The 26871-nt window shown below is 40.2% G+C and overlaps 1 protein-coding gene across 2 annotated transcripts in view; it reads right to left on the minus strand.

Moving 5' to 3' along the window:
• Nucleotides 1–9324: 9324 nt before the first annotated feature.
• The window catches only part of snap25a (synaptosome associated protein 25a), a 30558-nt gene continuing 13011 nt past the window's right edge, over nt 9325–26871 (minus strand). Inside the window, exons 2-8 of one of the 2 annotated variants that reach the window (XM_010741253.3) lie at nt 24943–25086; nt 23207–23248; nt 19096–19144; nt 16235–16352; nt 10856–10975; nt 10379–10523; nt 9325–9461 (exon numbers count right to left, since the gene is read on the minus strand). In XM_010741253.3, coding sequence (XP_010739555.1) covers nt 9393–9461; nt 10379–10523; nt 10856–10975; nt 16235–16352; nt 19096–19144; nt 23207–23248; nt 24943–25014 — 615 coding nt within the window. In that variant the 5' untranslated portion in view covers nt 25015–25086 and the 3' untranslated portion in view covers nt 9325–9392. Of the gene's footprint in view, nt 9462–10378; nt 10524–10855; nt 10976–15890; nt 16009–16234; nt 16353–19095; nt 19145–23206; nt 23249–24942; nt 25087–26871 lie in introns of both variants that reach the window. The other variant, XM_010741252.3, reaches the window with a different exon arrangement.

Below are 26871 nucleotides of genomic sequence, written 5' to 3' on the forward strand. Positions count from 1 at the left end.
TGCGTCGGTGTACAAGAATGAGAGAGAGGGGGAGAGATTGCAGTGGTTTCCCTTTGCGTAGCAGGGAGCAGCCCCACCCCTCTCGCCTGCCCCTGCACATCTCCAGTCTGCCATTGTAGCTGTGCAGACATTCATGTCGTGTCGCTCATTGCCTCTTCACTCTTTTCTCCTCTGCCTTTAGAGCTATCTGTCGCACTAATATTCTGCCTGCACTCTCCTATTCAAATTTGCTTTATTGGCCATAATTAAATACAGTGTTGACAAAGCATGCTGTTGAAGGCTTACAATTCAAGTATAAGTATATATAAGTCTGATCACCTATAAAACAACGGATCACATCTTCACCCTTCACACCTGTATAAGCACCTGTATCAAAAAGCTGTTTATTTAAAGCAACTGTCATAAATATGAACAGCTGTACATGTGTATTTGTTCTAATTTTATTACTTATGATCAAGAAACTAGTGGGTCAACAACTTTACAAACACAGCCAAGCATGATCTTTCAGTCTCTTCTCCTCTCCTTGTAGCCCAGCTAACAAACTGTGCTAACATTAGCTAACAGCTGTGGCAGCAGTTCACTGTCCATCAGCTCCAAATCACAGAGAGTTGAGGTGGACCAGCCGAAGGACATCAGAAGAAAAACCAGAGAAAATTTTCTATAAAATCTGCAAAATTGTTGTTGGTGTGTGACTTTGTGCTGTAAAGCAGTGCATATTTTCCTGTGAGTGATCGTACCTGGAGCACAAAGTTACAATACATAGTGCAGACAAACAAACATGCAGGAATCACAGAGACATCATTCACCTGGTTACACGTCAATGTAGCATCAACAGGCTTTATTTATAGACTCACAGAATGTGATAGAAAATATATAGTGATATTACTCCACTGCTAGATACCACTAAATCTTACACACTGCTCCTTTAATCTGGCAAACTGTTTCTGAAACAGTTTCAAAATTATGTAAGAGGGAACTAAAACTATATACTGTAAAACATGAAATATTCTGTAATAATTGGCATAGCCAACATGTTGTTTGCAACATAGGGTTGCTAATCTGGTTTAATATAGAAATAGCTGTAGAAATATTCAGTATGCAAGTACACAAAATATACTTATAATATAAGTATTTTATATCCTGTCTGATTTCTACAGTGCTTTTCATTTTATAAGTTCATCATATGAACTGTGTGCAGCGCCGGTCCTGGCCACATTTGCGCCCTGGGCGACCCCACAACCGGGGCGCCCGCTACGCTAACTTAATGGGCGGTATCGAAAATTCGCGAGGTTTTTTTCTTTTTCGGGGGCTCGTGCGCCCCCCACGGAGATTGCGCCCTGGGCGGCCGCCCACATTGCCCATAGCTAGGACCGGCCCTGACTGTGTGTACAGTACTGTGTAAAGTAATGTGTAAAGTAACCACCTGTTTACAATGTAGGAATAATCATGCTGCCATTGGAAATAATAATAGAGAATGGAAGAAAAATAGGAAATGTAGTACAACAGCACACAGACAACTCATTAATATATATGAATCGTGAACTGAGATGTAGCTTAACATATGAAGAAATGGTGGGTGCAATAAACCAGTGAATAAAAGCGATCCATGACTGAGCTCAGTAAAGTTCCATGTGTTCTTCTGGTGTTTTTCCTTCAGGGTCTTACATGCTATGACACATTTCACTTTTACAGCAATGTCAGCTTTCTTCCTGAAATAAATATTAAATTTTCTTTTGGTCTGTGAGTGTGTCACATTCATGGTGAACATGTATTATTTTGGGATCAAGCTTCTACGGTCTTATACGTGTTGCTCTGTTTCTACCTCTTGTTGTCACAGTAACTGGCAGTCTGTTTTCTCTCTCTCTTTCTCTGAATCTATCGTTGTGTTTCTGTTTCCGTTCTATGTCTCACTTTCATTCTGTTTGGCCTTGTTTGCTCCCTCTCTCCTGTGGGATGTTGTGTTTGCTTACTCCCTCTCTCTTCATGTTTGCACAGCACACATAGCATTTCCTGATGATTCCCCCTCCTCCTCTCTCTGCATCACTGTCCTCCCTCCCTGTGCTGTAAGTGCAGGCCTTCTCTGACCTCTCCACTACATACACCTAACCCTCATTTCCCAGTTTTGCCCTTAAGGTAACTGTTTTTACACATCCAGTTCAATTTACTGCTCATTGTTAATACTCTTTAACCTATATATATAAAAAAGGTTGTATAATGTCCTTTCTGATATTTTGCCATGGACTCAGAGACAATTTTAATTAGTAAAAACTGTGGGCACGATGTTTGTATTTATCAGGCAATGAAGTTCTAATCATATGCTATGGAACATCATTGTAGGAAATGAAGGCTCTAACATGTTTTATTTTTCACACTGTTATTGTTTTTATTGTGTCGACGTTGCAGTCAGTTGGGTTCAAAAGAATAACTCTAGGACGGGCCTTGCTTTTTTTTTATAGACCGCTTCAACAGCCCAATCATTTTTGCACAGTCCCTAATTTAAGTGTGTGTGTGTGTGTGTCTGTGGCAAGTCATTAAAACATTTGTGTAAATTGATTTGTAAATGTCAATTCATAAACTCACACGTGCCTTTCTGTTCCACGTCTCTGAATTTGCATGTGTGTTGGAGGTTGTTCTTTCTGCAGATTCTGTTTGCTGACTCCGACAAAACCATGTCCCATGTCAGCGAACGGAAGACAGAAAGAAAGAGAAATGAGAGAGAGAGAGAGAGAGAGAGAGAGAGAGAGACGCTGCAAACACTCAGAGCTTAGTGTAGGAGTTCCTGGAGCTTGGGGGTTTGCCTATGGAAAGATACTGTGTGTGCTCCTACGCACATCCCAATGTGACCGTATGTTTTTAATTACCACAAGTCACCTTCAGGACAGAACAGCCAGACTGCCAGTTTAGCACTGCCAACAGGATTCACCTGTTTTAGACACATGTATCGTGTTATTTTAAAGCAGACGTAATTCAAATGTAATCACAGTGTGTACAGTACATATCAATCGTTAGAGGTTCAGAAGCCAGTTAGTCAGGGGTCAAGGGTTAACTGAGGTTTGTTGTATTATTTAGTGCAATATTCTACATGTGTACGTGTGTCTTTGTGTGTATGTATTCAGTGGGGGAAATGATATCATGATGACTCATGTCATCCCAGCATGATTTGACATTGTTCCAAAGAGCTTCTCTTGATGTCCCAGATCGCTCAGATTTCTCAGTCTCCAAGTGCCTCCATAAATGTTCAACGGGGTTGAGGTCAGGTGACGTTTGAAGTGAAGTGTTTGTTGAGGTCCTTCTCCAGAGAGATACAAACCAGAGGGTGTAGCATGTCTCTGAAGAATGGAGTGCTACATCAGAGTGGAGTCGACCCAACTCCAGAGTCGGCAAAACGAGTCAGACTTGAATATTCTCAAGACCTATATCCACGTTTGATGTGTATTGTTCTTTCTCCTATTCGTTTTCTTATGTTCACCCCAGGTTTTCTTCCAGTCAGTCCTGCTGGTGTATTGTTGGTATTTCTTAGTCCAACCCAAGCATTTGGTTTTACCCAGTGTGCACCAGTTGCATTGCTACGCTCAGTTATGAGTTGATAAAGTTCAAAGCCATCATTGGAGCAGTGATTGTGTCATTTTCTTATTTTACATTAAAGCTTCACTAATCTGAAGTTTTACATCAACAATGGATCAAATATCTACATATATTATGAAAGACTGAAAGAATTATCACCCGACTCTGCAGCCCCCCCTCAGCTCCACAGAGTGTTTTAGTTTCTCTCAGCTCATTGCTTTTGCTTTACAGCCTGCAACTTTATTGTCTTGGGTGAATCTCATCACTCTCATTAATGTAGTTTAGAGATGGGGAGAATAAAACAGAGCTTGAGGAAGAGTGAATAATGGACATAGCTGTGTCTGCTGCGCTCTCTAACTAATGTGACACATCAACTCAGCTGGCCGCAGAAGTTCTAGCCTACATGGACGGTGTTCCACCAACAATCAGAAGAGGGCAGAGTAGAGCACAACTATGTTACAAGCACTGATAGCTCCAACTCCAGTGGCGAAGAATCTCTCCCAGGAATATATCCAATTCAGTAGCCCTCCAAAAGTAGCCGTGGTGTTGTTAGCATCAAACGTGACAACTTGTCACTCTGTTAGGTGTGTAAATGAACAAATGTTTTTTTTAACATGTTAGCAACTAAATGGTTTAACTGTCACAGCTGCCATTAGACCAAACTACAGCTGAGTTTTGGGAAGTGAAAAAGTGCTGTGCTCATTAGTGTCTGTATAAATATGCTGACAGAGAGTTTCTGTAGTGTCCCCCCACCCCATGCCTCTCTCTCCCAGTTGGGCTGTTTGCACAGGTGTTAATGGATGAATAATACCTATTTTTATATTATACATACATATGTATATAACACATAAAGACTGTGACCCACATAAATGTACAAACAACAGAGCACAACCCAAGGCAATCTAAAACATATCATGACTGACCTAGATCCAAATCCACAAATGTTGAAGAACAGACAATTATATTTATAAAATAAAGTTCATTAAAAAATAATTTTCTGTACTTTCGATTCTTTATTTTTTGCTGACTTTGTCAGGTCCCAGTGAATGTCAGAATCCAGAGAGTGTTGCACTTTTAATACATTTATTGAAATCTCTGGAAATGTGGCATGATATAGTTAAAATGCAAACATGATATCAAAGTTGATCTGAATGGAAACTAAACACTCATCACTATGAGGAAACCTGCTTCAAATTTAACGGCTCATTTTATTGTTGAGAGCATTTCCTAATACTGTGTTTTGATTGACAACTCTCTCATGAGTACCGGCACAGAAGCTAAACAATGTACGGCTCAGGACGAGCCGCAGCTAAATGTATTTTAACAGTATACACTATATATACGTTTTGTCACTTTACTTTGCTTTCCACTGGAGAACATAGGCTGTTATCTAAACTAAATACTAAAGTCACTAGACCAGACCGAATATTTTCACATCTTACTCAGTGAATTGAGGACATGTATGAACCAAACCAGAGTTGGTGATAGTTGAAACAGTTAAAAGAGTTTTGTGAGTTTTATATTGTTCCTGTCATGTTTGAATGAAGTGTGTTTTATGATGAGTTAACATGATGATTAATCTCATCTTAGCCTGGTAAAAGAGAAACTTGAATTCAGAAGTTATATGTCTATATTTTTATGTTTAGTAAGGAAAACAGCTGTCAGAACATTTCCTTTCTTGACAGTTTATTTTTTACACTAAACTCAGTGAAGTCGATTTTTCATTAACTGCAAAGATGGTTTACAGTCAGCATTTTACCAGCACCACAGCACCGAGGTTTCTCTTCTTAAGGTCTTGAATGATTTCCACTAAAACACAGGCAGGCAAAGGTGTTAGCATGTTATCAGATCTCAATGCAGGAAAACTGGGTAGGACTTCTTGGCACGGTCCTCAAATGTTTGGAATCCTGTTGGCAGGAGGGGGATTATTTTGTGTCGACCTGCGTTGAGGAGTTCTCCATGGGGTTAACCCTAAACCCAATCTTCTGTGCTCACACTAGCTCAGATTATGGCAAAACAACCAAATACTTCACCACAACTTTGCAGATAACACAGAAATCCAGAAATCAGACCATAAAGCCTACTGTCACCTTGAGAACAAATCAAGGATTAAAGGATTTGTGTCTCACCAAGCTTTAGAAAAACTTTGGTCATTAAGACGAGGGGAGTGGATCACATCATTCCAGCTTTCAGATCTCTACATCGTGTGTCAAATAATTTATTTTAAAATACTGCTGTTGGTTTATAAATCACTGAGTGGTCTAGGTCCAAAATACATTTCTGATCTGCTGCTCCGTTAAACTGTCCAGACTTCTTAGATGGTCTGTAGGAGGTGCTCTGCTCTAATTGTCACTTTTTTAAAATCCAGAACCTTTCTGTACGGCACCAAGTTATTTTATGAGATAAGTTGTTAAAAATCTTTCTTCAGTTGGTTCACACAGATCTTTCCCAATCTTTGATCCCATCTTAAGTCAGCAGAGTGACGAAGGTGAAGCAGTTTTCTCTCCCTCGCATCTCATCCCAATCATGTTCACATGGTGTACTTTTATCCTGAACCTGATTGATGCAACTCCATTATGCGTTATCAAAGCCTCATTCAACCAGCCTTCAACTAAACACCAGCCTAATTAATCTTAATGACATACCTAAATTCAACTAATTAAATCAAGTGGGTGAAATCGTTTTGTAACTTCTTTAATGAACTGGAACTTTCATTTGGTTTGATTAACATGCAATTACATGTTTATGTTAATTTGTTTGCATGCATTTTAAGACAAAATAATGAATGAATGAACTAAACACATAATGTGCATAAAGGACTAACATGTGTACACACTAAACACGCCCCTTACATCTGGAGATGTACGGGGCGTTATGAAGGGTTAGTGTTCTCTGTTGGTATAATGCATCTTTATTGTAATGTAGCTTCTATTTAGTTATTTTACGCATGTAATTCCTTTTGGGTTATTCTACTTCCCAGAGCTCATTTAGCCTTACAGACACTCCGATTGATCACCAAGAGGAATTGTTAGGCTCCTCCTGAAATTGTTTTTGTGGGACGAAAGGTTGATGTGGTCCTGCTTAATAATACACATAGCAAGGTTAAAATGACATTGTTTCCCAAAACAGAGCTGATTTTCCGTACAGTAGACTAATGATTTCTGCTCCAGACTTTGTTTCTTTATAGATGGGAGTAACGTAATGGGAGAAGGTGTTTTCTTCTTTTATTCTGAAAGAAAGTTTTACCTTCAGCAGCAAGCAGAAACGCTGTGACGACCTCCGTCCATCCTTCTGTTCTTCAGTCATTCTGTCCATCCATCCAGGTCCATCTGTGTTTTGTTGTGTTTGTTTGTCTCTGACCAACATATCTCAAAATATACTAACTTCATTAGATAATATTTAACGCATACATAACTCATTGGCTTTAGCACTATTAAACCATTCATTGGTGTCTCCTGGTACAAAAGTTATTTATGTATAATATTTGTTCTGCACTTTGAGATAAATAAAAGCTAACAATTCTGGACACATGAATCAATGAATGAATTAAATGATTAAATAATTAATTAATAATCAATTAATCTACATCTGCCTTACAAATACTAGCTTTCCTACAGTAAGTGTTAACATTAAACTGAGGTCATAAGGTAGTAAGGATATCGTCAACGTCTGAAAACTTTCTCTTCATTTGACTTTTATTTTTATTTTTTTGCTTTTGTTCTTTCAGAGTTACTCTCGTGAAGCTACAGCCAGCAGCCTGTTAGCTTAGCTTATCTTAGCATATAGACTGAAAACAGTACATGACTCCTGTTAAACCACACCTTGTCATTTTTACACTGTGGTTTTTGCACAAACAAACAAAAAATGTCTCTATATCTTTTTATATTTCAGAGGTGCAGGTAGGTGGACTTTTAGTTTGCAATGTTGATTTTTACAACAGTGGTATACTCTGTAACTAAAGGTGCTAAACAGCAAAAATACCAATTTCTATGAAATGTTGCTTCATTGTTATAGATTAGAAACCAGGTTTTGGGGGGGCTTTAAATCTTGTGTAGTTGGTTGTACAAATGGCTTCACGTTTATTGACTAGATCTTCTACATTATAGAGAATGCAGCTACAAATCTCAAAATCTTTTATCTCGATGACTGCCAGTGTATTCATCATGATTTTTAGTTTAACATGCCTGGACTGCTTTATGCCTAAAGATGATGCTTGTTTCAAACAGTTTGGCGGACTGTCTGTACAAATGCCCATCGTGAATGCTGTTTCTCTATAAATATCACCCCGGACAGAGAGAGACAAAAGCCTCTTGACTCACAGGAGCAATAAAGACAGACACGGACTAGGGTTTATTACTTTTAATCAATTCAGCTAGCTACAAAATGTCCACCACTTCACATACTGACAGGATACAGAGAGGGAGTCTTTAATATTACATGCGTTGAGGACATCAATCTCACGGTTGAACCTATTGTGTCATTCAGGTTTAGGTATTTAATCACCTTACTCTAACTACTCGACATTTTGGCGATTTGGTGTGCATAGCTCTAAAGTACAGAAGCAACAAAAAAACCCTTTTGTATGTATTTTTTTGTTTCAGAGTATAGTTATTGTTATTCAATAGTATCATTATTTTTACCAATAACAAACCACACGGGGGGGAGAATAAACTTACAGATACAGTCTTCTTATAAAAGTAAGGTCTCTCAGAAATATGCGTCTTTGCTTTACATTGCAAACGTTTATTTTTTTCAGAGCATCCAAAACCTATGTTACAGTACACAACCAGTCCTCATCTTTCAGCACATAATCAACATCTTCATCAGTGAACTGCATAATCATTTAGAAAACAGGTCATTTTTTTTGCAATACAACCCCAAGTCCTCATATTTTTTCATCTTTATCTCACTTTTTTGATCCCTTTTGCATTATTTTACAACGAGATGGTCACAGTCGGTAAATATATCGAGACAAAAAGAGTGGCACTATTGCAAACTTGCAGGAGTATGGAACGATCAACTGTGTCCTAATACTGAGCATGCGTTTTGTCAATTTGCTACTGCCATGTTATCATTTTTTATATATATTTTTCAGACAGGTTTTATTTATAAGACTAAAATCTACCATTTGTCATGCAGAGAACGCACAATTCACATCACTTGGAATGCAATGTCTAATACAGCTACAGAGAGTCTAGTTGCACATTGTCTAAACAGTAACTCAGTATGATTGCGATGAAGGAAAATGTACCAACAACTGCCTTTTTGATTGTAAGTGCTCTTTGTGATCCCGTTCGCCTGTACCGCCACTCGGAAAATCTTTACTCATGTTTTTCCATCACTTTTCTCCCTCTTGTCGTGACAACACCAAAATAAGGAGCATGACAGTAGCCTAAATGGAATGACACAGTTTTACTAAGACAATACTGAGATACTGAAAAGGAAAAAGAATAAAAACAAACAGCTTGTATAGCATTCCTATTATATACTTGTCATCCAGAGCAGTGTACTTTTATATATATATATATATATATATATATATATACTGATAAAGAGAATAAAAACTTCACAGGTGAGCTAGAGAGCCATCAAGTCAGCACTATATACAACCTTTGGAAAGAATGATATACGGAGTATAAGAAATCATTTTTTTACGAGGACAATCATCTTGAAAAAGCTCGACAGACGACACACAGAACAACATTTACAATGGGAAGGGGAGGTGATATGTGCATGTGTGCAAACCTAGAAGGTCAATACCATGATGAAAGCATGTCAGCGCCTGTCGGCGTGCAGCGCGGGACGCCCACGCTCTGGACTCAGGGAGCTTAGCCACTGCCCAGCATCTTTGTGGCGCGCTGGTTGGCCTCGTCAATCCTGGTCTTGTTGGAATCAGCCTGGGGGAAAGAAAAAGGGAGAAAGAAGGAAGAGAATATTAGCCAGATGGACGGGAATACTTCAACACTATATATTTTTTATTCACTATATCTAAAATTTTACACCCCTTAGGCCAATAAATAAACATTCATGAATTCATTACTTCTCTAGAGAAGGTTTTGAAACAATATTTAGGGTTCACATTGGGATATAAAGTTTACACATGTTAAAGCTGAAAAAATATGTTAAAAAAAAGAAGATTGAGGCTTTGTTTTTGGGGTCTGATCAGTCTTTCCAATGGGGAACTTGAACTCAGGACCTCAGTATTTTCAGTGGCTTTCCCCGGTGTGGGATCAATAAATGTATCTTAAAATCCTGGTGGTGGCTGTGATTTAGAATCACCTTTTCACCTTAGACGCACCATAGAGTCAAATATACAAAATCTCAGGACACGGGATGAGCTAAAAATCCTGCAATTCTATGAAAATGTTTGTATATATTATCTTAATGGGTCTCTTCTACTTGAACACATTTTCATGTCCACGTGTGAGAAACGTATGAATGAACAGATTTCTAAGTACAGCTTGAATTAGAGCAGTCCTTCTCCTCCACATTTCCCAAAATTTAGATGAAAAGACCTGACTTGAATTAAACTTTGGATGAAACCAAATATTTCTGTGGAGGATGTTTGTTTTCATGCTCTGATGCTGTTATTATTATATTATTATTTTCCAAATTTCATGATTCATTCAGCCATTGACAAACCTGTCCTGCTTTCCACCCTGTTAGCAGAGGTCTGAGGACATTTAAATTCCCATTTAAAATCCCATAAAAAGTTAGGTTGGCTTACATAAAGCTACATTATGTGCATAATGTGCAATAAATAAATAGAATCATATAATTAATCAAATCAAACGCTATAAAATCTAGATAGTACCTTCTCCATGATCCTGTCGATCTGGCGGTTCTGGGTGTCGATCTCGTTGCCCATGTCCAGGGCCATGTGGCGCAGGTTACCGATGATGCCGCCCACCTGCTCCAGGTTCTCGTCCATCTCATTTTCCCGGGCATCGTCTGTTACCCTAAACACACACACACGCAAATGCAAATTTAATACTGTGATATCTACATGAACAACCTGCATCACCCCAATCTTGTTTCTGAGGAGCAGCATCTGACCTCAGACCAGACACCTGGACACTAGTATGATCCTGTGCACAGCAGTTTGTATGCTATTACTGCTTCTGTCTTTCTCCTTCGTGTGAGTCCCTTCATGGTTTTCCCACAACCCCAAAATGATTCAGTCCACTTATGCATACGTTTGCACCCCCTTGCATCATCTCTATCTCCTCCCTTATCCCTCCATTTTAAGCTTTAGCTGTTTCTATGCGTGAACCTCAAGCTCCCCTCTTACCTGCGGATGAAGCCTCCACTGATGGCCATCTGTTCGCGCTCGTCCACCACGCGGGCGGGCTGGCTGGCCACCACCCCATCCTGGTTGTTCCCCCAGGCCTTGCTGGCTCCGCTTTTCATCCTGGCCGCCGACAGCGAAGGTGGAGGACGAGGAGGGACAGTTACTCAACAGTTTGACTGAACGATTCATCATTTACCTCACCCAGGCTGGCTTCCCATTAGTCAAATCTACAAAGAGAGCCTTGGATTTGAGGTACTGCAGCAGCATGTATGTATATCAGTATGTAGCGTGATCAGCTGACACAAAAGGTGTTATTTGATTTCATGCATCCAGCACAGAAATATATGGTGGGGACTAGACTAAGTCAAGCAAAGCATAGCAGGCATGGACTGGTTGGTAGACTGGGTTTGGCATATACAGGCTCATTCTGTTGTTACACAATCGTAATGTGTGTGATGTTATATCTTGTAGGTATATAACATACTGTTTAGAATCAGGCACAAGTCACATCTATCTGTTTTATATAATCTAGACATGCGTTTTAATAACTTCAACATGTGGGATGACTCAGTGTGTGATAACACCCCTTCCTTTTCCCTGTTTTTTTTTCTTCTTGAAACCATCCTCCTGGCACTTCTGTGTTGTTGCAATGATAAAACCCCACCCCACTCCCACAGTTAAATGTCCCAGTGTGACAGAAAACAGAGAAGAGACGAGCTTTTGGCAGACACACAACACATAGAGTACAAGACTGTCACATTGTTAGGAGGGACGACGATTAACGTGGAGAACAGACTGCCAAAATGACAAACGTAAACAAAACAAGGAACTGGAAGGAGTCAACAGAGAATAACACCATGGTTAACTACCCACACACCTCTACCCCCACCCACGCTTTCTTTTCTTTTCTTTCTTTTTTTTTTAAATGTCACCACTTTTCTTCCAGTTACAGAGTTCTGGATAAGCTGGGAAGTCAAGGCAGCAGTGAGGCAGAGGAGTGAAAAGTGTGATAGGGATTTTGACACGAACGCATCCCTTGGATTCACCTCTGTCTGCTTCTGTTTCAAGAGAAGAAAGCGCACAGCAAATACAGCTGTGCACAACACCGCGTGCAATCACAGCTCGCCTGCACGGCTTTGTAAATGTCACCTCGCTGCGGCTGTCAGACTTTACACCGTCAGATTCAGCATCTGATTTGGCACATTTGGGATGGAGGATGAAAGGGAAAGGTAACAGATAGAGGTTCACCTGTATTTTCACTAGTTATGTTCAAGGCACTCTTGATGACAGGACAGCCAAACGCTAACGCTTTTCACTACTCAAATTCACCTCATTCCAACATTTTGTCTCCACCCATTCATCCATATTTTATCGTTTCTTCGCTTGTATTGTAGCATCAGTTGCTGAGTTTTGTATAACCTTGGAGTGAGGGATGGCGATGGCTCAGCCTCCTACACCGCTTTTATTAATAGAAATGGACTGAGGCAAGGCTTCGCTTAGCTCCCTGTCCCTGCTGACACACACCAGTTTGGTAAACACACACAACCCTTGTCTGAGTCCTTTCTTTTTGTTGTTTTTTCTTCTCTTTCCTTCCTCTAATACTGAACGTACTTTCCCCCTCCTCTCCTCTCCTTCGCTGCAGTCTGAGAATGGAGATAATGCACTTCTCTAATCAGCTTTGCTTGTTTGAACCGAGACGATCTGATTAGATCATATGAGTATTGCAGATCCTGTGGTAAAACTGAAACCGTTCTATCTAATTCATTCCCTAAGTGACCTGAAAGTTGAGCTATCTACCAATCAAAATCCACTAATGGTGACATGCAGACAGCCAGAATCCAAATGCATTAAGCACCAGAAAACCAGGAGTCAGCTAATTCTGATAGAGAGGCAGCATGCGGAAGGGATAAAAAAACATCCCAGCATGTATGATGGAATTAAGTCTCACTCTCTGAGTCGTAAAAAATGAATCCAACACAAACATGTCTTTTTTTTTTTTTGTCTTTCTAGCATCCATCTATGTGTGCATTCAGTTTGAGTCAACTTCTCAGCAGGCTGTCATGGCACTATCTGATATGGCTGACCTACATGTGGACGAGTTCCCCGCGGGAGAGGGAGCTTAGCAAACTGTAATGTTGAACAGCCAGTGCCGGATAAAAGCTAATTTAGCACGGCGTTCTGCAGGAGAGGCGGCACCGCAGAGAAACTGCAGCAGAACTGGAGGGGGAAAACAAGGCTGGATCGCCACGCCGAGCCATGTAAAGACAATTGTACCATGCGGTACATGCGCAGTGGTGTGATGGCATGATTTACAGAACAAACATGACTACTTCCCTGGAAGTATCTCACTGCGCATGTGGCTTAACCCAGTTTCGAGCTCTCAGGAACAACACAGATCACTTTTCTTTTCTCCTTTCCTTTGAATGTGTCATCTTTGTCTTATTATGATGTGTTCACTGCCTTCCTTCTAGGATTTGACAATTTTGTCATTAACATTTGCCTTTTCTCTTCCATTCTTTATCTTTTACTTCAATTTACATATTTCCGTCTCATCTTTTGACATTTTGGAGTTGGTCCAATCTATAAAATCACAGAATTATGGCTATAATTATCCTGAAAGTAGTATATGCAACTATTTTTTGGTATTCCTTGAATATTTTGCCACAGTTTGAGACACTAAACACTTTGCTGTGTAACCCTAACCCAAATACAGAATTGACTATTTGTCTTTCAAAGCTGAATCATCTCTCATTCTGACATTTTCAAAATAAATTCTTCTATCTGCTGTTTATTCCCCGTTTACAAGAAAAAAAAAGCCACTGGGCTTTGTACTGTTTGTGGTAAATAAAGCATCATCATCACCATCAACATCATCAACATCACTGTCATTGTTAATATCAGCATCATCATGTGTAGCATTGCTGTTATGAGTTGCATTGTCATGCATGCATGAGCATTCAAAGGATCATGCTCGCCAGTCATTCCATTGCATTGGCACTTGGTGGTTTCAAAAATGGTGGTGGGGGGAGGGAGGTGCTCAGGAGGAAACAAAAAGATCTTGTTGCCTGCAAAGAGGTGAGGATCTACTGAATGTTAGAGCGGTGTGGTGGTGGTGGTAGAGATCATGCAAGATGAGGAGAAGTGTCAAACAGTCCTGGACCAGGCTGACCAAAGGCATTTTGGGACCAAGATCACTGAATTTCCAGCAGGTGTCAACGCTTACTATGATCTGAGTGCCAAGATGCTTTGGGAGCCCCAGCCCTGCTCTTTTGGTTGAATCTAAATGATTTTACAGTTGGGAAGGCCAACAGCTATAGTGATATCATATAAGTCCCCTCTTCCCATCATTTTGCATTATGAAAAAAAGTTCCTCTTCAGGAGGAATCAGTACAAATGTTACAAGTGGGACTTCTACAATGGCTAAACCTGCATGTAGATGACTCACAGTATAAAGGTGTCTGGAGAAGTGGAAGCTTAGAGTATAGGGCACTTGGTAGAAGGGTGTTAAAAGAGGCACTTATTGATGAACCATGGCCTTGGCTGAGTGAAGAACAGCTTATGTGGAGGACTGGACTTTTTTAAGGTTGGCTTTATAGGATTTGGGTCATCTGGTACAACTGTGCAAAATCAACAACAAAGAGATAAGTATGTTTGGGTAAGGTGTTTACGTGGTTACGGGGTTCATGACGATTGTAGTTCGGAACTATTGGTGCTACTTCTAAAAAGCCAATCATGTAGCTCAGGCTTATGGACTATGGCGTGCTTGCCAGTCATGGAGCTATGAATTTTAGGACAATGTATGTCCGGAGGCCAATCTAGTGGTGATGGCACAATAAGGACCCAAGGCTGCTGCATGTGCCCGCAAATCTACAGTAGGTCTATGTGTCTGCACAGTGACTGAATTTACATCGTAGTCGAACTGAAATTAAAATTCAGTTTTGCTCAAAAATCAGTGTGTGTATTTTTGATGTTGTAAAAATTACAAAATACAAATACAGATACAAAAAAAGAGTACATTCAAGTTTTGTTTATTTTTCTGCAGTGATAGCATCCCATGGATTAGTGTTCTCCAGGGGGCATGAATTAGTTCCAATTGACTGGTAATTTGACTGGTGCAATATCTGTGTGGGCAGGAAGAAAGAATTGTTTGATTTCAATGAACACACAGGCAGTTAACCAGCTGGGAAAGGTTGATGTAGTCAGCAGTTGCAGCTGTGATTTCAAACCTCTCCACATTATTCCATGTTGGAATTAATCGCGCTAACATACAGAACGATGAGCTTACAGGACTACCTGTTGCTGCGAGTTTTTTGTAGACAATTGAAAAGAGATAACAGAGAGTGAGCCCTCCTTTCTATAATGCAAGACGAAATCATCGCTGATTGTGTGGGAAAAGTTGTAGGAATCAGTGCTAACATTAGCTAGGCTAACTAGCTAGGCTAACTAACCTCCACTTTCTGTGAGGTAGCTAGTTAGCTCAGCTTGATCTGTCCACCCAAAGGTTGCATGTTGTAAAGGGATGGACGATCTTAAATCGCAAACTGACACATGGACAAAGCTGTTTGGGCATGTTGAAAATACGGATGTATCTTGAGTCGATGAAGGCTAAATGGGGCCGTGACGTTCGCTCCGCGGAAGTTAGCAGTGTGCCGTCCCTCAAATGTCAGTCAAATGCTGCCATGGGAAATATCTATCCAGAGGCTTAAAGCTTAGGACAAATATGTTCAAAAACTGTTTTATATAAGTTTTTCTGTACACAAGAAATTAAGAGAATTCCAATTCCAGTTCGACTTAAGATGTACTAATGTTTGTGTGTGTGTGGGAGAGAAAGTATTTGAAAGTACATGGCCTCCTGTGTCCACCTCATATGAATGTAAAAGGGGTGGAATCAGAGTTTTTTTTTGGAGCTGGAGCAGAGCGGACTATTGGCTGATGGCCATTGTGATGTCACTTCTACCTCGATTATATTTTGATTTCTTAAATATTTATTCTTATTTTTGAATGGCAGGCAGGCAGGCAGGCAAGCAGCACCTACTTGTTACATGGACAGGAGCAAAGACCACAGAATTTCCCTAGATCGTTCAAATTCTTTTCTGCATCCTTCATGTCCTTATTGATTTGGTCCATTCCCTCTTCGATGCGCTCCAGTTGCTCTGATTAAACACAAGTCATTTATCCCCCACAGAACGAAGCACGAGAAGAGAGAGAGGGAGGAAGAGGAGAGGAAGAGAGAGATAAAGAGAGGACAAAGGAGAGAAGACAACAACTTCAGACACTCACTGTGACGAAAGAAAATAAAACAAAAAAGAAAAAAAAAGAGGAAAAACTGGACGCCACCACATATGTAAAGAACCTTTGGGGCACGTTGTCAGTACCTACTTGTTACATGGACATATGAAAAGCCCACAGCATTTCCCTAAATCTTTTAAATTTTTCTCGGCTTCCTTCATGTCTTGGTTGATATGGTTCATGCCATCTTCAACACGATCGAGTTGCTCTGGTCAGGACAAAGGGATGACAGTAGTGGAATGAATTTCATTGACTGATCGACAGAAATATGAGTTATGATGAGCAGTAAGTGAGTCATGTGTGTGTACTCTGGTGTCTATGTGCATGTGTGTGTTTGTCAAGGTGAGAGTTTCTATTGAGTGCATCGATTTGGTAGGATAAAATACGATTATGTGCACTGATGGAATCTCTGGGCCAGAAAATGGTATAAAAGCACAAAAAATCAAATAATGACAGTGAGAACTATTTCTCATTGTACTTGGTAAATTCAGTTTTAAAGTTAAAATCTTCCAGCCCTGATGTTAGAGACATTTTGGGACATATGGTTATTCACTTCACTTGATATTCCATTCACTTTCTAGTGGAGAGATACATTAGAAGATTGATACTACTCTTGTGTCTGTACACTAAATATAAAGCCAGAGCCAGCTACCTGTTTGCTTAGCTTAATGGGAAACAGCTAGCCTGACTCTGTCCAAAGGAAACTAAATCCACAGCTTGTTGTTGTTTGGACAGAGCCAGGCTAGTCCTCATGCTAAGCTAAGCTATCTGTCTCCTGGCTGTAGCTTCATATTTAGTTCCAGACATACAAGAGCTGTTTAATGTGGTGCCATCATGCAACTTTGACAGGTCTTTTTTCCCACTTGAGAACAGTGAACTAAATTTCTACAGGCATAATAATGTGTTCTTTTTAGCTAATACTGAAACAATATCAATGAGAAGCTTTACATCACTGTGTGGTATTACATGTTCTTTGGTCTGACCAAGCCCTAGCAGCCAATAAACGAACAGTTACTGGAATTGTTCAAATAGTATTGAAACATAAATCTGTCTCGTGGCCTATATGGACTGGGGAAGATACGCTTTGACTACTTCAACTCACGTTTTGCTACTTTACTGTCTCTGTGAAGTAAATAAAACTGCCTGTGTTGCTTTGTCTGGCTTTGCAAATGTTCAAGGTAACAGAGAGGATTTCAAGTATGATTTGATTCTGGTTTATGAGCGTCGGGGCCTTTGTCATGCTGATGTGGTGGATGGTGGTTTGGTGACAGCACAAAGAACTTTATCCATCCTGATCGTGATTAAAAGGAAATACAGTGCACGCAGAGTGTGGAAGGGTGAGGCACAGTTAAATATGGAGCGGATTCAAAAAGCAGTTTATTGACTTTTTCCGATTTGTAAAATCCCTGGTTGGCATGCATTTATGTAAATAAATTCAACCAAGAAAGGGCCCATGTTGAGTCAGTGTTTATTTAAGTAAAGTGGGGTAAGCGCATTAGGCACGCTGCACTCATTAAAGAGTGGCTGTTAAGATGGTCTGCTGCTAAAAGTTTTATATTTGATTTGACCAAAAGCAAACCTCTACACCCTTAATAACTATTTCCAGTACCATAGAGCTACAGGCTCTTCTGCCTGCAAAAAGTCAATGATAGGGTCAGAGGTCAGCTCAGGCTTACAGCCGCCTGTGTGTCCAGTCAGCCGTTGCAATTGGTTTTGGAGTGGTGATCCTGTTGGTGCAAAAAAGCGCTGTGGACACTAGGGATGATGGGATAAATGGATGGTCTTGGGGAGGGATAGAGCTTTCATCCCCCTGAGTGAACAACCGTGTTGGTGTAATTATGGCTCTGTCTTACAGGATTGATAAATTGGTTTACATGCCTTCCAGCTAATGGGCAAGCTGATGGCGTCCATCAAGCTAAGTCAATCACAATAACCCTTTTCATAGTTTCACACTGCCACTATTAACTGCTTGATGTTGCACACTTATATGATGTTGTTTAATGTAGGTTGTTGACGTACTCATTAACAAACTGCATGTAACCAGGGATTGTACAAAGCAGTGTATGAGTTGATAGAGAAGTGATTGATTATTTTGTCATTACCAGCTAAATCGATCGTTTTTCTTATCTACCACTTGTAATCTCAAAACTCTGGGCTGTTAGCTGATCTTAGACCTCTTTGGGCATTTAGACAGGTTGGCCAAATTGTAATAAGTGACGTTTGACCACTTATTAGGCATTAAGGCTCATTAGCTGATGTAGCAATTGAGCAGTCTTTCTTCAGTAATTCTAGAGAGGATTATAGCACAAACAGATCCAACAACAGCCCAGAAGTCACCCTGCCGTTGGCTGCCACAAGGACAAACGTATTAACCTGACTAGATTCTGGACAATGAATAATTTATCTTGATGCTGAGCTGTAGGGTTTTGGCACTGGAGTGATTTCCTTCTGCTGTCTCTGTTAGCTAATGGAAATTTTTCAAAAAAATCTGCTGGCAAATTAAAAGCAGTTAGGCAAAACAAAAAGAAAAATGTTAGCCAAAGGAAATGAAGGTAAAGGGAAGCTGAAAGAAAGAAAATTTCCCCAAAGTTAAACTGGCATTCTAGACCAATCAAATCAACCATGCGTTAAATCAAAAGCCAAATTGGAAAATATTATTTTTAAAAAAATAAAAAATCAGGGAAAAAATGAATTAGTTTGAAAATGCATTTAAATTAAAACAAGCAACTGCATATGAAACAATTCATCCATTCACAAGTGTTTTGATACTGTAAATTTAACACCAACATTGCTATCTATAAGAAATAAAGCTGCTGGTGGTGCTGCTAGTATGTGAGTATAGTCATTCATTACTTACTAAATACAGAATTGATATACCAGCTTTGTTGAATGTCAGTAGCTCAGTTAATAATACTTATAATGTTGTGTCATCTCCCCTCTCCCAGACTTACCTCCCTGCTCGTCCAGCATAACCAAAGTCCTGATGCCGGCATCTTTGCTCTATTCCCCAAACGCAGCCAGGTAGAAAGGAGAGATGGGGGAGGCAGGGAGGAAAAATAAAATAAATAGAGGTCAATAATGAGGCTACAATAGCTTAGGGAATCAGTGGCTACTGAAAATGAGCTGCCATCAGCATTTCCCCTTCACTTTGTCCATCACTTTTCACCAGGAGTTTATGTGCAGAGTACGAAAACCACTGCACCATTTTGCATACTTTGAAATTTGATTCTTGTAAAATAATAAAACACAAACACAATTAAGCTAGTGTGTGTGTGTCAAAATTCTTTTGAGCCACACACAATAATCTAAAAGTCTACCGTGTTTTCTGTAAACCTAAACATCATGAAACCCGTTGTGTTCCCGTTCTACTCAAGAACACAAATTAGAATATTTTGCTCCCCCAACATACGCATGTAGCCAGTATTGATTAAACCATTACAGGAAACATGGAAATAGCCCCCAGGAGATTAACAATAATAACGCTGACAGCAAAGGAGAGTTCTCATTAAAATGAGAGTGGTGCCATAGGATTTCCATGTACAAATGACACAATTAATAGTCCAGGATCCCAGCACCCTTTCTGTCTCCAAGTCAGCAGCTCTTAGACCTTTGAACCACACTTGTAACCTGTAAGATGATTTTTCTTTTTCCCCAAATCTAAAATGTAGATTGTCTGTTGTCTTCTTTCAGCCTTCAGATTTCCATTTTAATTCCATCCTGTGACTGTGAACCATGTGAACAGCATGTGTGTAACAGTAAAGCTATTAGTCACTGATAGGCTGGGTTGGCTACAGGTTTTGATTCTGGTAGAAAGAGTGTGTGCGGAGGCGGAGGATAGCGACACTTGCTTTTATGCAACTCTTCTTACTCCCTGCTTCTTAGAAAAACCGCCACGCTAAGATGTGGCACCTGGTTTGGCCTGATAGGCATAAATAAGATTATGGCGTGTCAGTGTACACACACACACACACACACACACACACACACACACACACTTGAATGCACACACATAATCACACACACATCCCCCCTCTGCCTCCTCAGCAGTTTGGGAGGAAAGCCACATTGATGTTTGAGAGGCGAGGGGGGAGCAATGAGGAAACTGGGGTGTATAAATTATTCTGTAATTTAGCAAGCCTCCGTCCAAGAGAAATCCCAAAGAAATCCAAATGTGTCCCTGGGGAAACTTCACTGCAGGTTCCTCATTCAAATCAGGTGGAAAGATTCATGCATTTTGGCAGATGGGTTGCGAATTTGAAGTACGTCAAATCATGGATTAGAGATTAAACTTGGCGTGCTGCAACATAGAGGATTTTTACTTGTGCAAAAGGAACCTGCTACAAAACTGTCTCGAGTTAATTTCTCTCACTATTTCTACACTTTTATCAAATGGTTTTTATATGTTCCTATGGACAAAATAAATAACTTTAATATCTTTTTTTTCTAATAATATAATTATATTGGTACATTAAATTAGTTTACCAGCCTTATAGCAAGGAGCATGCCACTGTGGCTTGGCTTAGCTGCAACCAACTTGTGCTACAAACTGTATAATTACCAAGCCACGATTGCTTATTCCACACAATTTCCATTCAGATAGATCACTCTCTTACAGCGGAACTGACTATAATTGATAATCGATTGCTCAGGAATGCTTCCAAACATTCTCAAGTGAAAGCTGTAGAGAAAGGTCATCTCAAGGTGTGCACTGACTTGAAAAAGCAATAATACTTCTATTTCAAAATAAAATTAAAAAATAAAATAAAATTTGGTTATTGTTGCGTTGGCAATTTTCCAACCCCTCATCTCATCAGTGGATTATACACATTTCTAAAGATTGGACTGGATATCCTCTGCATTTTCTCACCACATGATGTTTTCAGTAGATATATAAGACTAGTATTTAACTCTGTATGGCTGTCAGTCCTTTCACCTTCTCCTTCTCTCATTTTCACCCTCCCCTCCATCTCTCTCACTGTCTGCTAAACAGGAGGAGGGAGAGCAGCACTCCTCCCTGTCTCCTCTCATTCCTCCTGTGTCCACCTCTCCTTCAGTCTCTTCCTGCCTGCAGTACAGTCGTAGGGTGGAGCCGCGTGCCGACATATGTCGACTGATGATCAATATGACCTTGAGATCTGCACCAAGAGCTTGTCAGACACCGCCGCCCCCAGCTGTCCACGCTTTTTCGCTCCCAGTCTCCTTCTCTCTCTTCCTTTTATTCCCTCCGCCTCTGTCTACTTGCTGTCGCCTCAATCTCACTCTCAGGCTCTCTTTCATTTACTCCTTGTCTTTGACTCTCAGTTTATTACAGTATTATTTATTAGAATTAATGTTGCATGAGCAAATAAAAATCTAGTCTGTGCGTGTATGTGTGTGTGTGTGTATCCTCTCTCTGTCGCGTAATGTGCTATTCACGCCATCACTCTGTTGACAGTTTCAGAAATCAATAAGGTTACAGCACCTGACCCAAAACTAGTTTGTCTTCCTGTCCGCCAAAAAGTCATCTGCATATCTTAGTATGAAAATGCTATGGAATGATATAAACCTGATATGAGATAGATCTGGATCATCCAGGTCTTAACAGAAAATAACAATGTCTTTTTGGACCGAGCAGGAGAAAAGTTCAAGGAATAGTTTGTCATTCCGGGAAATATGCGTATCCACTTTGTTGTCGAGAGTTAGATCAAAAGATCGATACCACTCTCATGTCCATTAAATATGAAGCTAGAGCCAGGAGACAGTTAGCGTTCCTGAAGACTGGAAGCAGGAGAAAACAGCTCCAGGAAACTGTGCCCGGCCAAGAGATACGTTGATACACTGTGAGAGCACAACCTTTCCACAGTTTTTTTTTTTTTTTAACTTTTGGAAAGAGCCGGGCTAGCTGCTCCCCTCTAGTTTCTGCTTTAAGTCTAACTATATCTGTAAGTGTTTAGAAGTGTGTTCATTGTCCCGTTAGCCAAGTCAGTCACAGACTTGTCATTGTCCCACTAAAAATCTGAGATACTTTATCTTGCCACTCTTTACTCAGTTTCCTTGTTCAAAGTAATTATTATTATTTTTTACATTTTTGTGTTATATGAAGTTTTCTGCCTGTTTAAAGTTTTTCCTTGCCACTGTCACCAAGTGCTTGCTCATGGTGGGACATGTTGGGTCTCTTTAAATAATATAATATAGAGTAAAGTAACAGTAACCTGCTCTATATGGAAAGTGTCATGAGATAACTTTTCTTATGATTTGGCTTTATATAAATAGAACTGAATTATAGAGATGAGCTGACTTCTGAACCTCGTCTGACAGATTTACTGTAGTGCAACCATCCAAAGAAAACAATGAGCTTCTTACTGTCCTTGCTGTACCAGCACACATTCAGCTCTGCTCCTGTGAGACAGCCTACTGTCTTCAAGTGTTTAGCTGCAGTGTCGTGCTCTGCTGCTGTCTCTGTTGTGAACTGTTGCATGGTGTTCTTTGTTGGAAAATGAGAATAATGGGGACGTTATGTACAGTTGTATAATTTGAAAATGCTAGCTCCCTCAGACTCAGACAATTAAAGCATGAGGTAAGAATTTATTATAATTTGTGGAATATAAAGCATCTCATCCATAAAAGTTGAGAACTCAAAATACCAATGAATGCACCAAGTATGAACATTTGTTTCAAAATTATGCTAATGTTGTGTGCCTGCTCTTTGAGTTGGAGTCACTTCTCCCGTCTCCAATTGTTGAAATGAAAATTTCAATAACAGTAACAGAATTAGGAGACAGTAACAAAATGAAATGGCCTCATAGCTGTAATATTCAAAGTACTAAAACTGTAAGAATTTAACAGGGTGCTAAAGTTCTTTCTTCACAGTGATTTTCATGATTATGCTCAAGACACGATGCAATAAAATCTTTCTGCACTTTGTCTGACATGTAATATATATCAGCCTGCGTATACAAGAACCTTGCCCAATCTGACACATGATATACATCCAGTGTCACCACATTCATTTCCTATTCGCGCTGGGTCATAATTTGTCTCAGATTTAATGAATAAATCAAAAGTTTCATGAGTTTTTCTTACCTCTTCCACCAGCTGCAGCATACGACGAGTGCTCTCAAGTGACTGTGGAGAAATGAAAGACACAGTTAGTTTCCATTTGAGATCAAATGACACATACAAACATCTACAGACATCATTCAGTGGGGAGTAAAGTAGAGTACCGTTTGAGATCAGGCTTCATAAATGGAGGATAAATAAATCTCTGGGGTTTCCACAAAAACAACACAATCATTTATCTGCAGTACTACGGCCATTGAATTCAACATTAGCGAGCATATATCGCAACAAAGTGGAGTCAATTTGAACAATCAGGAGGATCAATATCAGATGTTTATGAGTGTTTGCACTTTGTGTACTGGACATGCTCGACCTTATGATGTAAATCGAACGTACCGTCAGTCAATTGAATGCTTTTGAGATCAAAGTTAAATTACTTTTAAGCATGTTTAAGATCGATTAAGTCACCAGTTATTTACTCAAGAATACAGTAGATCTACCAATAAACATAACTACACTCTTTGATCCTATCCTCTCTATCCCTCTTTCCCAGACAGTTGGATGTCTATTATTAGCCTGTGTGCTGATAGATATGTAGCTGCACGTTCCATTTCCCTCCCTAAGAAGCGTGCGGCTGCAGTGCACAGCTTGCTGGCTAGAGCCACTCGACAGGGACGGCGCTCTGTGATATCTTGTTCTTCTTACACTGACACAGCTTCGCCTTGCTGTGCTTGCCACGAGCTCGGCTGATCCCCCTGGAGCGGCGAGGTTGGAGAACGGGGGGTTGGGTGGGGAACTGAACGGGCCACAGCCTTGACTTGTGCGGCCATTTCTGATGCAGCTGGTCTTCTTTCTCTCTTTCCTCGTTTTCAACTCATCTGTCTCTTTCCTCTTCATTGTTTTATCTTTCCTTTGTCTTATTTCTCTATTACTCTTTTTTCATCTGATGTCGAGCAGCCAGAATGCCCTCACGCTGACAGTATATTATAGGACTTGTGCTCATGTTCTCTGATCTGAAATGGCCAATATAAGAGCCGCTGTCCTCTCTGAGAATCTCATGTAAGTCAGCGCAACAGAGGCTAAAACTGTTATTCTGATGCCGCCATTTTGTGCATGCCCTATGTTCACGTGTGTGTGTGTGTGTGTGTGTGTGTGTGTGTGTGTGTTTAATATTCTGCTCAGCTGTGCCAGTGTGAGTCATATGTGAATCTGGCTGGGTGTAGGCTTATCTGCTCTGGGCCATGGCTGAGACTTTCTCTTTCTGTCTCACTCAGACTGCTGTTAAAACACACACATACATACAGACATTCACACACACAAGTTCAAGCGCATAGATGAATTCCTACACAAAAACAAGGTCACACACTCACAATCATTTTTTATTTGTGTCATGTCCACTCACATTATATACTCAAGTTTCCATGCAGTGTTATGTAAAGTCAAATGCAGGTATTCAGTCCTCTCACACACACGCACACACACACACACACACACACACACATGCAAACAGCCACAGCCCTATCTCTATAATTTCTATTATTATGCATTCAGGGACTGAACTACATTTGTGCCTATTTTTAACAACATTAAACTGCAGAGTTTTGTGTAGTTAAAATAGAATAATTTAGAATCTGCCATTTCAAAGTCTCTCTAATGCACGTGTGTTTTCTTATTTGTATGCATATGAATATGTGTACGTGTGCATGAATGTGTGCGTGATATCATGTCTGTGCGGCAGCAAGCGAGCGTGTTGTTTTCACCTCATCGGCCAGCTGGTCAGCGCGTTGCTGCATGTCTGACAGCTCATTGCGCATGTCTGCGTCATCTGCCATGGCTGCTGGATGTGGGGGGTGGAGAAGGTCTCCAAAAGGGAAAAGAAGATCCTAGTAGGAATTCGGGGAGGGCTGGAAGAGAGACAAAACATGTTTAAATGGATTGGTGGATGCTGCAGCACTGAGGCATGAATAGCTTGATTTGACATTTGATGACCGAAAGGAGACAGCTTCAGAAGTCAAACCTTTAACCTGACATGCACCTATGATCGCAAACTCACAACATCATTACAGTCATGCTCTCCTCTCTGTGCTCCTCAGAACAATGAGAGCACTTCGAACAGTTGGTACCAGTAAATGGAGGATTAGAAGAAAGCACCGGTGGGTAGACAATGTTTGCGGAAGGCTCAGACGGGTCTGTGTTGACTGAAAAGATTATCCAAAACGATTACGGACGTTTCAAGAAATGCATACTTACATTTGCTAATTTTCTTGTGACTTATTCAAGACAAACTCAGACTAATTCGACAACAATTCATTCTATAATTCTTGTTTACATTTTCAGTCTGGATACATCCATCATCACACATTGTGCTTTGTCAAGATGCCCTTGAGCAAGGTGATACACTCCTCCCTACCCACTGGCTTCAGGTCTGGATAACAGCGTCAGCTAAAAGCCGAAGGTACAAAGTGTAAAATGTATTCCAGAGGGCTGAGAAAAAAACCAAGAGGTAGCTTCTGTCTCTGAACTCTCTGTTTACTGTTGCCAGCTGTATAATGGGAGGATTAAGAAGAAAGGATTGTTTGTTGGAGAATGAACAGGAAAGGAGCAGGCAAATGATGTTTGCAGAGGAATCCTAGTCTCAGACAGAGTTGACTAGGATTCTGGAGGATTAGCCACAGAGAGGCGTAAACAGCCTGTTAGCCCTGTAGCTTTGATCCTTTCCTCCCTTCCGTAGGTCACGAGAGGCTGGCATCACAAGCCAAACAGTTGGGCGTCTGCAGATGTAGGATTACTGGGAGCTAACTCTAAAAGTGATCATGAAACAACTTGTCATGTGTCAGATCAGTTAGCGATTATCAGTGGATACGTCTACAAGACATTCTTACAAATTAGCATCTAAATGGTTTAAACCCCTTAAGAAGGAAATTCATTTTCATAGTTATCTGGATAAATGATAATCCTGCTACCATGATTACCTTTACTGCTCAGGGGGGAATAATGATGAATCATTGGCTGTTAGGTTGAAATATTTTTGTGCACATCCACAGGGAAACAAAACGACGTGTGTATATAGCACCGATTCCACTCAGAATCCACACTAAACTGCAGCTCTCCAAAGGACTGAGGTTGTTTTGGCTCATTGTTTCGAAGGGTCACGGCTCAAATTAACACACCTATCTCAAGCAGAAAAGTTTGAGTGTAGTCAACCTCAGAGAGTACATTTTTTAAAGGAGGTGGTGGTAAACAGGTGGACAAAAACACAATATTTGAACCATTGGTAACTTGATATGCAAATTGTATATTAGCTGTTTTTCTGTCATTTTCTTCCTAATGGTCTAATAAGCAGTAGCTTAGAGTTTCCTATAATTTAAAGCAGCTATAATCGATATTTTCATATTAATCACATGACACGTGTGTTTGTAAAAGGTGTCGCTTGTAGTGAAAAAACTCAAATTATCACGCCAGTCTATAGTTCTTCTCAGCTGTACAGAGCGTCTTTCAGCTCACTGCTTTGGTTCACTATCACCACCCTCAGTGTAATATCGACCAACCAATTCAACCAATTTTGAATGAATAAGCTCTAAAAACCTGTATGCTACCTTATCATTTTATTAGGGCATAATATGGAACTGATGTGTTTGCAGCTTGTTTGTGCCGCCCCCTAGTGGTTAAATAAAAAAAAAAAATCAGTC

The sequence above is a fragment of the Larimichthys crocea genome, chromosome XI (assembly GCF_000972845.2).
Source record: "Larimichthys crocea isolate SSNF chromosome XI, L_crocea_2.0, whole genome shotgun sequence".
In the NCBI taxonomy this organism is placed as follows: Eukaryota; Metazoa; Chordata; class Actinopteri; family Sciaenidae; genus Larimichthys; species Larimichthys crocea.